Genomic DNA, 12,496 nt, shown 5'->3' on the forward strand with positions numbered 1-12,496 from the left:
CTCAATTTCCTTCTTTCTTCCTTCTCCTTCCTTTCTTTGTCAGAGAGACAGAGAGAGAGAGAGAGAGAGCACAAGCAGGGGGAGCGGCAGGCAGAGGGAGAAGCCGGATCCCCACTGAGCAGGGAGCCTGATGCGGTACTCGATCCCAGGGTCCTGGGATCGAGCCTCGCATCGGGCTCCCTGCTCTGTGGGAGGCCTGCTTCTCCCTCTCCCACTCCCCCTGCTTGTGTTCCTGCTCTCCCTATCTCTCTGTCAAATAAATAAAATCTTTAAAATAAAATACAACAATATGAAGGATAAACAAAACAGATCTGTAGCCAGATACTTTTATGATCCATCCGTTTTCTCTTCCTGCTACAGAGGACCTCAGATCATGAGTAGGTCCCATATTTCAGGGTCTGAATCTCAATCATGGAGGACTAGAAATCGGATGCTCATCTTCTCAGAGACTGGTAGTTCACCTAGTCCACGTGTCACTGAGGTACTAACCAGATGTCAACATAATAAATGACACAGGGAAATACAAGGACTGGTGGTTGAATTTGCATTCCCCTTCCAGTAGGAAGAAACTAGACAATCACTTTTTTAATCAGAAGATTGCTTAGATATCATGGAACAAAAACATTAAATGGTATAGAATGTTTAGGCAAAGGATATTTCCGTAAAACTCTAGGCAAGCCTGATGGAATACCCCACCTAAAAGAGACTGTGTCTCCATTTGTTCATCCATCTTTGTCTTCCTTTAAGTATTCAACAAATATTCATCGAGCATGTGCCAGGCCCTGCTAGGCACTCTGGATACAATGGTGAGCAAGAGTTTCTGCTCTCACAGAGCTTCTAGTCTAGTGAACAGACTGATCACACCCTCAAGAGCTAGTGTAGGTCTCCCTCTTGGAAGTATGTGTCTCATCTCTCTTGGATAGGGGCAATGGGGAAAACATGAGTTTTGTTGCTAAACAGACTTGAGATCCAGTTCTTACCCTGCACCATCACTGGGGCCACCTGAGTCCCACCTGCATGCTCAATGCCACACTCCATTCCTTGGGCTGAGAGTAACCTGAATCAGGAGATAGTTAAGCCTCCTGATAGAAACACTGGATCAGGCCAGGCAACAACTTGTACCACTGGTTACGTTACCCTGGTGTGGTTTCTAACACTAATGACCATGCTCTTACTTCCCAATTCCTAGCCTGAGTCACCTAATTCTTGTTAAGAGGCCTCTGCATTCCTTCCTCTTCCTGTTCTGTAAACTATAGACACTACAGTGGTTCCCCAGGGCTTGGGTTCTGACTCAGTCTTGCCAGGCACGTGGGGCCCCTGCTGGCTATCTTTTAAGACCCCCCTTGAAGTGAATGCCTGCCTTTCTCTACTTCTAAGCCTCCCCTCATGCCCCTTCTTCCTGTCCCCCAGATTCCATATCACTGAGATTTCCCCCTAGGTTTGTGCCCTTCCACCCCGACTCCTGCCAAAAGCACTAGTTATTAATGCTGTCTCCAGGACAGAGCTAAATCTGCCTGCCAATTTGAACCATCTTCATCTGCACATGGGTCAGTCCTCTGGGATCCTATTCTGCTGCAGCGGTAAGGCCGGATCCCAGACCTAACCATTCCATGCCTTAGGATGACTGAGGATGAAAAGAACACAAGGTAACAATGAATGCCCAGGAGTGACCTCTGCTTCATTCAGCGATGACCATGGCAAGGATGGCAACTGTGACTCCACGTGCATAGCAGATGAATAGTAAATGCTGAATGAGGGTTATGTTCAGTCACGGTGCCATGTCACTCTGTCTGCTCTCAATCCTTGAGTTCTTGCTCTCAAAAAATACAACCATTGTTATATATATTTTTTACACACCCACCCGGATACTTGAAAATACTCCTCCCTAGTATTTAGCCTGTTCTCACGAGTAAGAAGACATTTACAAACGTCTTTTAGTTGGCTTACTGAAGAAAGGCCCACAGCAGTGCACCCCCTCCCATATCTTAACAATACTCAACTATATGCAGGCAAGATCACGGAGCTGAAATACCTTGGTTTTAACAAAGCATTCAGACAAATCTTTTCTGATACTCATGTGGATAAATTGGTAAGTATGACTTGAACAAAATCAATTGGTTGAATCTAAGAGCCCAAAGAGTGTTGACTATATTGGTGCAAACTTGAAAGATCTTTATCATTTTACATCTTTAAAATGAATGGGATGGGGTTGCCTGGCTGGCTTAGCTGGTAGAGTGTGCAACTCCTGACCCCAGGGTTGTGAATTTAAGCCCTACGTGTGGTGTGTTTACTTAAAATATTAAAAAAAAAAAGGGAGGGGGGGGATAGAGCAGTGTTTCCCAATATTTGATGATTTTTGGTTGTGCATGAGGATTTTAAAAACATTAATGTATATTAAAAGTATATATTTCCCCACATCCCTAATTTCATATTGTTTAAAAATTGAGGCAATTCAAAAAAGAATATTTTAATAAATTAATAGTGCTCTTTGGATGATTTTGCTACTGTAATGTGATAGTGAATCATTAAGTCATGCCTATATAGCTATTAAAGAACTGGCCTCCTGCCGTCCTGTGGGGCAGGAGACACCTTGGGAATCAGCAATGTCTGGTGCCAAATTAAACCCTACAGAGCTCCTTCAGCATATGGCTCAGGACCCTACCCCAAAAGTGAGCCTTATGTAACCGTGGTGACTGCAGATCAGCAGTGGACTACAGTGGGTCAGGAGGATGGGCTTCAGAATAAGAATAATGAAGATGGGGAAATGGATCTACTCCAGCATTAGACATCTGAACTAGTGAAATTAAATGCAATATAAATGCCTGTAGCTTTAACAAGTAAAATGAGCCTGTTCCCAACCATCACCAGTTAAGTCCATGCTCAGGCTACTGAAACTCTCCTCAAGTCTGGGACTTACTGAACCACATGGGCTATCACATTTCTCATTGAGGAATCACTTTCTATTCTAAACCACCTTTTTTGCTCACTGTAACATACACATTCAACCCAAACTGGGACAGCCATTCCAACCTGGGATGGTGATTTTGATCAGATTTGCAAATGTCTTGGCGGCAATCATTAATAGATGTGATTACTCTCATCAGCACAGACCTGAATCCAAACCAACTTTTACAGTAAGATAATGTGCTTTTTCAAAAACTAGGTTTTCCTTCTTTGCTGTGATTTTAACCACCTTGAAACAGACATTTCCTTGGGTTCTCATCTCCACTGCTTTCCTCTCTACTATTCCTGAGTTCAGGAGGAAAAGGGCTAGGCAAATTTAGTTCCGACCCACCTCACCCCTCCTTTCTCTAAGCCATCACAACTTTGTGAAGTTTATCTCTGGGAAGAACTTAAGTGTTTCCATCCACCCACCCACCCTATTACTTTCCAAGAAGTTATGGTCCGGAACAGTGAAGGCTTTCTTCCCACCTTACCCCAAACCCAGTAATCACATGACTACAAATTCCAATGTTTTTACTCGTGGTTATTGTGATGACAGGGCTCATGTTTGGCAAGGGTGAAGCATGGAAGCTTTTCTTACAAATATTTTGTCCATATTCCTTCAAACTGCCCCAGTTTCATGTGATTTTAGCTGAGCTAAACTTGCAAAATACCAAAGCACACAATATATTGTATTTACTTTCATAACCAGTAATTGACCGTGACTTCTGGCAGTAACCAGTCCACCAACCCAAGTAACCCAATATTTAAGTCCTAACTAGCTACTCTAAGGGGTTAGGGAAGCACATACACAAAAATACGGCTATGACTGATACCCTGATGACTCACATAAGTGAGATATGTCTAACTGCACATAACACATGCTTCAAAAGACAGGCCAACAAAGCCTAAGCTTTTTATTTCACCAACTAGTATTTCTGATTCTCTGATGCTGTACTTTAAAATCTTCAGAGTCCACAAAAACAGCATTCAGACTTCCTATATCCAGAGAAAGGGGTCCAGAAGCCAGGAGAGGTCAGGCCCCAAGCTGTTTTCCGGAGAGAAACATGGCAGACATTTCTCTGTGAGTCTATGTCAGTTTTTAACTTAACTGAAATGCCTTTACGCTCTCCACCATCCCCCAACCTTTTTCCACGGGATCTGTAACAGGAAAACACTCATCTTTCATGTATATAATTCCATAGGGTGAGCGGTGGGGGGGGAGCGTTATACAGGCACCAGCCAAAATTTTATTCAGCCAGAAAATGGATTTTTGACTCAGTTTAATGGCAAAGAGATTTGCAAAACCACGAGGAGTGTCCTGGCTTTTCCTCGAGGTGAGCTGGGCGGGATTTTTGTGAATGGAAGCATTGCCATAAGAAAGGTAGATTAAGTTCTATAAAAAATAAAGTTGCTCCTATCTCCATGAGTAGTATATAAGCTGCTTCCAGGAATCCAGGGATGCCCACATCCCACACCTCATCCAGTCATGGCACAGCTACATAGGAAGCATAAAAACCCTTTTGTAAACTTTTTTTTTTTTTTTTTTTGGTGGGGGGAGGGCTTGGGAAAGAAAGATGTAAGATGAATTTTTTTAATGCCCTCCCACCACCAAAAACTATGTATCTACACACACACTAAGACACACATACATATCCAATTTTAAGAAAGTTTTTCTTCCCTATGACTACAGGATCCCAAAATCCAGCCTCCCTCAGGCTGAGACAATGCCTATTAACTGCCCAGATCTGGTGTACCAACATATGTATAAGGCTCCTGTGTGGTCTCACAGACGGAAAGGGCAGGGGCAGAGGGAGTGGATACTCATGGGGGATTTGCTTTTTGTCTTAAATCCACTCTACTCGGCCACACTCTTAGGTCCAAGGGCTGGGAGAGGCTCTGTAGGCAGGATGTGGTGGATGACCTGATGGTCCCAGCCCACTGTGGTAAGGAGAGAGTGATTGAGCGGGGACCAAGTAGCATCTCTCACAAAGTCTCTGTGGGCTCGGCTTCTAAACCTAGAAAAGAAAAAAGGTAAGTTAGGGCATGGTGAGAGACAAGACTTGGAGAAGAGAGAGAATCCAACACAACCAGGGCACCTTTGTGGATGTGTGACACAAACTTCACCGTATGTGTGGCCTTGTCACCACAGTAGCAGTGTAGTTATCCATAGAGAACTTCATCAATCATTCAATCCAGTGCCCCCATTTCATAAAGTAATGGTGGCTAGAGCAAGGGTCGTAATACAGGCCAGGATCAGAGAGCAAATCATGGCTCTCTCAGCGAGAAGGAAGTATTAATTCCAGTACTGTGTTTGCTGCCTTTCACCCCAAGCAGGTTGCATTTCATGTATGTGTTCTTTATGTGAAAGGGGTAGACTGTCCCTTTCTGGAGACAGCTGCAACACCAGACATGGAAATCCCACCTACCACCACACTTGGAAATCCCACCTACCACCACACCCCCCCTTTACCAGCGACAGAGTTGGCTGTGAGTCACCCCCAGGAACAGGGAGAGTCAGTGTCAGCCTGCTCCCACCGCCCAGTCCCCTTGAGTAAGACCGTGCACTTTGATGAAGACAGAAAGGACCCAGCCACCCGCAGCTCTTCTCCCCAATTCCTCATCAGAGGACCCCATTTCACACTTACACCTCAGAAAGGCCTGAGTCCAGCACAGCAAGTGAGCAGTCCTCACTGACAGAGGCCAGGAACGGGGTGCTAGGAGAGCAAGGGGAGGGTTGGGACAGGTAAAGCCATGGTCCCAAGATGAATCCTGCCTGGTCTAGCCCCCGCCCCCCACCCTAAAGTGACCCAGAGGAGGTGGCCTGGTCCCCACGTCAGGTTAAGGTCTGGCTACCACTCAAGTCCACATTACAAGTTCCAGGGAAAGAGGAGGGAAATGGAGTAAGCCAGGGCGGACAATCATCCTGGCAACCGACTACTCCGTCTGGTCCCTCCCTGCAGCTTTAACAAGAACCCAGAAGCTTCCCCAACTACACAGTCTCAGAAGCCCACAATATTAATCACTCTGGGTGTTGAGCAGGAGCAGGACCTTATTTTAGCCCTGTGCAGACAGAAAACCATACTACCCAAAAAAGGACTATGGTCTTCAGAGATCATTAGAGTTCTGAAGCTTCAGCTAGACCACTGTCTGCTTTAAGGAATGACCTAATCAGCTAATGCTCTGCAAACATAAGCATGCCCCAGCACTGTCCCATTCATACCGATCAGGTCCCTGGGGACAAAGGACAGTACCTGTGTGGGGAGAACACCAGCCCAGTGACACACTGGGAGTGCACAGCTGAGCTGAGGGCACACCTTGCACTCTTGGTGTCCACAAGGGAGATGGTCCCACTCTCGTCCCCTAGAGAAAAGAGGAAGCCCATCACAGTGGATAAGAACATGGGCCCTGGAGTCAGCCAGACCTGGATTTGAATGCTAGCTCCTCAACCTTTTACGAGCTAACCACTCTGAGCATCAGTTTCTTCTTTTATCAAATAGGGTAATTAGTCACTGGTGGTTGTGAAAATTAATAAACAAGGCAGTTATTATTTTAACCACAAACTATGTCACCACATGTACAGCCTCAGGCTATGAGAGCACAGGAGCTATCCCTACTCGACAACAGAATTCCCTATATAGCAATCCACTTGTTTTGTGGTACACTGACTTCTGCCCATGCCCAGAATATAGGAGCTGGAGCACACAATCAGGAATCAAATCTAAAAAGTCATCATGTTTTCCAAAGCCAAACTAAAACCACTTTTGGATCATCCCACCTTCCCACTGGCATAATTCACATAATGCCCAAGCCTGCCGCTGAGACTGAGTAGCTTGAGCCTTGTGCATTACAGGGTCAGCGTGCTCTCATCCTCCCCCTTCCCAGAGTCAAAATGCTGTGGGACAGGTTGCCTTACCAAAGACAAAGACTTCACTCTGCTGAGGATGCCAAGCCAGGGAGGTAGGAAGGTAGCCTGAGGCAGTGCAGCCTGCAGAGAGAAGAGGGATCCGAAACGAGACTCAGAGCCCAGCTCTGTGAAGAAGCTTCTCAAACAAAGTCACTCCAAGTCCCAGAAGCACCTTTATTCGCCTTCCCAAACCCTGCTAAGGCAGTTGTGTCCTTGCCCTTGACCCTCATACCCTTATTTATCCTTCGGCCTCCTGCCCTTTCTGGACACGAGTCATAGGCAGATTTCAGACATAAAGCATGAAGGCAACAATTCTGGCCCCTTTGTCCATCCTTCCCAGAAATGTAAAGTAAATCAGCCACCCACGAACCAACCCTTCCTCTTGGTACCCACGGCACAAAATGGAATCAACAGAGCCTCAGTGGGGAAAAAAGTGATTATGTCCCTTATGTCACACTGACGGAGCATCTGATGACTTTGCCTCTGTCTCTGGCCAAGGAAGCCTCTTCCAGGTGGGTTCCTAGTACCACCCTCCCACGACTGGCTCTCAGACTCACCCATCTGTGATGCTGGCTTGGGACAGCGGGTATCCCAGAGTAAAATTCTGTTGTCCTAGAAGAAGGAACAGCAAAAGAGCTTCACAGTCCAAAAAGCAGCTGCTGGCCAAGTCTCCACACTAGACTTGTGGCCAGAGGGTTGGAATGTGGTTACGAAGTGGGGAGGGAAGGAAAGGCTGTATCTCACCTCACTGCATGAAAGGAACATGGAATCCTTGTGCGGGGAGGCTGTGACACAGGTGACCTGCCCGGAGTGAGCTGTGAAGGAGAGAAAAGGAAGTATGACAGAGAAGAAGCCGGGGGCATTACCACCACGCAGCCCAGATACTACCAAGGGAGGTTTGAGAAACGGGCCTTATCTCATGATGCAATTTAACAAACTTTGTGAGAGATTTTGGATTGGACAAAACCTAAGAGAAAATGTCGATGGAGTTCTAAAACCTGGAAAGGCTTGGGGAAGAAAATGAATTAGTAAAGACAAGGAAAGAAAAAGTAGGGGCTGAGCAAGAAGAGTGAAGGGATTTACATCCCAGAACAGGAATTTTCATACGACAGTACACACACACCTCCAGATAACATACAGACACTTTCAAGGGAGGTCTGCACACTGATACATTTCGGGAAATAAACTTTTCCAAAGTTCTCTTTCCTGAAATTGAACTGAGAAGCTGCCAGAGTCTGCCAGTGCCCCTTTCCTGCCTCCGCTTTCACATTCCTCTTCTCCCAGTTGTAGAAAGGACGCACACCTCTCACCCACCCCACATCGCACCATGGTATGGTGCACAATGCCCAGGTGTATGAAACCCTAAGGTATTAAACCAAAGGGGCTTTTCCCTAAGAGCCAAAGAGCAAAAGAAAGAGCATCTGGGTAAAATTCAGTGCAGGGGCTGGCCTTGTTTCATCCTACCACAAACCACAACATACCACAAGCGCTAGAGTGATTCTGGGACTTATCTCCACCTAGCAATGAAAATTTTGAAAACTATGGGAGTTGGTTGTCATAAGGACACATGTGACAAGTTGAACTGAACTTAAAAATGGAGTCAGACTTTTTCTAATAGAAAGTTAAGTCTAACTTGGCCAGCTGACTTAACAATGCAGAGTTAGTTTTTAGCCAGTTAGGTTATTTGGTAGACACTTTTCAGAGATTAAAGGGGCTTACTCTGCAAATCCAGTGCACAATAATGATATGGCCAGAAAGTACCTCCTTTGCAACTATTTAAACTTAAGTTAGATGCCAATTTAAAAATGTATGAGAAGGTAGTTTTTTGAAAATTTTTCAGGAGGCCTACATGCTAAAAACTTTAAAGATCACTGGTCTTTGTTAATTACAGGCTGTGGAAACCACATATTCTAAAGACATTTACCCAGACTACCTGAGATAGTCCAAATATGGCTCTGCCCAAGACAGGAGGATGTAATCAAACCACCTTTTATAGTTCTTTCCTAGCCCTAGAATCCATGGAAAGCCAACACAATGAAAAGGATGATTGTGCACTTGAAAGCAAAGCTCAGAGACAAGTACCAAGGGAAAATACAAAAGATAAAGTAGTTCCTCTGCCCTCAAGGGGGGCAATTCAGTGGGGGGGAATAAGACAGAATACAAAGAACTAATGAAAAAAGATGAACGGAGGAAATGCTGAAAGAGTTAGGGCAGACCAGGAACACCCTTCATAGGCCTAAGAAACAAAAGGCATGTGTAGTAGACTCCACATTGGCATTTTAACATTGTTGGACCATTTACAAGTCTTGAACACTGAAGGTCCGAGATCTTTAGGAGTTTGTGATTTCTGCTTTGGCACATATGTGAACCATACACTTTGCAGTTAGAATTGGCAGGAGATGGCACTTAGCCATTGAGTGAACCAGGTGATCATCCAACATCTACATCTCTTAGCCACACAATAAATGCTCCAGGTATTATCTTCATGAAGAATGGCTCCCAGAATAAAGTCAGCTGCTACTGCTATTAATAAAAATGAGTTAAAAAAAATAAATAACATTAATAGAAAGTGATGGCTCTCACCAGAAAAATAGAAATTTTATGGAGGTGAATATTCAAAAGTTCAAGATTCACAAGTCTCAGGGTTATTCTTGGAGAATGTCAAGGATCTACTATGACTGGTTTTAATTAGAGCAGTATGTTTGAAGGGGGAGTGAAAGAAGGGCTTGAATGCCATGACAAGAAAATGGGATATTAACCCACAAGCCACACAAACCACGAAAGATAAGGGACTGCAGATGGACAGATGAGGTGAACGCCACCATCTGTGTGAAGTAAAACCTGAAAGCAAAAGGGAGCATCAGAAACGGAAAGGGAAATCCCTGACCAAGTGGAAAAGACTCCAAAGAACCCTGGGACCCACTGATAGTGAGGAAGCAGGAGGGGTGGAAAAGGACTGAGAGCTGGAGTCTCATGTGGCCAAGAAGATGGTGAGGCCAATACTGGAAATAGGGAAATTAAGAAAAGGCAACGGATAGATATTGGGGCCTGACTATAATTTTGGAAGAAAACTATCAGGCAGAAGGGCAAGGAACTGCTGCCCCTGATATCCAAAGTTCAAAGAGCCCAAGGGGAGAATAAAAACAATACAGCTAAGGCCAGGACTAAAAAGAATGTGCACTCACCCCGGTATGAACTCAGTACCATCTGCTGGGCAAGGTCCCAAACCTTGATGCTAAGAAGCAAAAGAAAACAGATCCTTAATTCTGACCTACAGTATCTACATAAAAACATGTGTTCCAACAAGAACTTCCTTTAACTGATTTCATTGCTCTATGTCATTGCCTACTGGGCTTCTGCTAGGGCCTATTCACAATGAATTGTAATCTCTCTACAGAAATGTTATAGACATGTCATAATTAATCACTGCGTTCTTACAACACGCCCAAAACATTACTCGATGAGGCTAATAGGATAGTAAAGACACCCAAAAGAGATCTCAAATGCAGGACTGGGGCGCCTGGGTGGCTCAGTCAGTTAAGCGTCTGCCTTCGGCTCAGGTCATAATCCTGGAGTCCTGGGATGGAGTCCCGAATCAGGCTCTCTGCTCAGTGGGGAGTCTGTTTCTCCTCCTACCCTTAACCCTGCTTGTGCTCTCTCGTGCGCACTCTTTCTCTCTTTCAAATAAAATCTTTAAAAAATAAAAAAAATTTTTTTTAATTAAAATAAAATAAAATGCAGGAGCAATGAGCACAAGGACCCACCAGAAGTCTTTGCTACCGCTGACAGCTTGTGTGCCAGAGCTCAGGACACTGACTGTAGACACAATGTCATCATGCTCATACTTGCAGAACTTGCTGACAATGAGTGTCTCGTTCTCATCCAGCTCCCACAATTCAACAGCACCTGTTGGGAGTGGGGAGAAGGTAGAGGGAAATGAGTGTGGATTACACCAAGACAGTAATTCACTTCTAGGATTCAAGTGAGTCCATGGTCACTAAACTAACAAAGTAAGCTATTTCTATAAAAGCAAAACCCATTATCACTAAAGGATTTAGCTAATTTCCAAGCCATCTGGCTTTATGCTGGCATGACTGTTTTCTTAGTAACAGTCCAGACAATTAGGCCAGGGAAAGCTTCTAGAAAGACAGAGAAAGATGGAATGGCTGGCAAAACCCATTATCTGGCTTCCATGAGAAAACACTGGAAAGTAAGTCCCAAGAGACAAGGATTAAAGTCTCAACAATCTGTGTAGTACACAGTTCAGTGTGGTTAAATCTTCCCAATTGCTTGGACATTAGTATTTGTTGAACAATTTGAATAAATGCCTTACAGCTTCTTCACAAATGTTGTGAATTACTGAATGTCTTGCACAGTGACAGGTTAAGTACAGAGAACCCCCAAAAGTTGTCTTGAATATGTTGTGCTGAAGCTCAACTGTCAGAGATGCTCAATCTTTAATGTCCCACTTTTATCCTTCCATGCAATGCCTGCCAATATCCAAATACTGATTTTTTTTAACTCCAAAGACTCCATTGCTGAACTTGACTTTCAAAACAAACAAAGCAGAATGAAGACATTTAAAAAGAAGAAAACGGGAGGAAATGGAAAGAAGCACAGACTGACTTAAGCATCATCTTTAAGCTCAAGATTATCCTTGGTCTGGGTTGAGGGGGGATACTGGGAAGGTTATAGGGAAGAAAAATGGTTCTAATCCACTTCTTAATTTTGTTAGAAATTCCCACCAGGCAATTTAGAATCTCGGAAAGGTATTTTCCCGCTACACCAGAGCTCTCCTTCGGGCCAACACCCTCAAGCTCCCCAAGCACTGAGTATGGGACAATAAAGATTGAACACGGTCCGATCTGTATCCCATGCTCCATTCCACCTGTGGCGTTGTGGAGAAAGTGACTCACCTGAATCGGAAGCCACTAGGATACCTCTGTTCCCAACCCAGGTGAGGTCAGCCACTCCGGCCTCCGTCTGGACTCCAGCGGAGCAGAAACCTTCGTTGGGGGCTGCACAAGGGTCCTTGAACAGCCAGAGGGAGCCAGCCCAGCAGCGGCCACTCAGGCTGGAGGCCCCGAGCAGGAGAGCCCCATCTAAAGGAAGTACAAGCCCTCAGCGCGGGAGGAGTGAAAGGGCTCGTCTCCATGGTGACCGCACTGAACAGCACGCGGGCCGAGTCTGGATCTGAGCTCAAGAACCCGGGGCAAAGGTGGGGACTAAACTAAGCGACGCGAGGCAGGGGTCAGGAAGGCATGCGGGGCGGGGGCGGGCTGGAAAGGCCAGTCCTGGGAAAGGGCATCCCGAGCCAGGGTGAGGGAGCGCCCAGGCCCGGGATCTCGGCTCACCGGACCGATACCGCGCAGCCTCCAACTGACGTTCCATACAGGCGGGCGCATTAGGGGGAAGGTTCCACTCGCGGACCGCCGGGGACACTAGGGGGGGGCGGGGTTTCCTTCCGCATCTCCACGGTTCCAACTCCAACCTAGACCCAAACTGGACGGCCGCCCGAGATTCAGCTCCGGCAGCCCCACGTGGTGTCCCTCTGGGCCTCCGCCCCTCTCCACAGGCTACGGCCACTCTACATCTCGCGAGAATTGCTTCTACGGTTCCATTCCTGGGTCAGCTGCGGCCCTCCGG

At 45.8% G+C, this 12,496-nt stretch overlaps 1 protein-coding gene across 1 annotated transcript; it reads right to left on the reverse strand.

The window, feature by feature from the left end:
* Positions 1 to 3,479: 3,479 nt before the first annotated feature.
* Positions 3,480 to 12,406, reverse strand: WDR77 (WD repeat domain 77). Its single transcript, XM_021690008.1, is given in 11 exon segments — positions 3,480 to 4,961; positions 5,592 to 5,660; positions 6,198 to 6,306; positions 6,860 to 6,931; positions 7,408 to 7,462; positions 7,595 to 7,665; positions 10,036 to 10,085; positions 10,615 to 10,756; positions 11,767 to 11,952; positions 12,205 to 12,301; positions 12,303 to 12,406. Coding segments are annotated over 11 exon segments (1,029 nt in total). The 5' UTR covers positions 12,321 to 12,406; the 3' UTR covers positions 3,480 to 4,801.
* Between the last annotated feature and the right edge of the window lie 90 nt (positions 12,407 to 12,496).

The sequence above is a fragment of the Neomonachus schauinslandi genome, chromosome 4 (assembly GCF_002201575.2).
Source record: "Neomonachus schauinslandi chromosome 4, ASM220157v2, whole genome shotgun sequence".
NCBI classification, from domain to species: domain Eukaryota; kingdom Metazoa; phylum Chordata; class Mammalia; order Carnivora; family Phocidae; genus Neomonachus; species Neomonachus schauinslandi.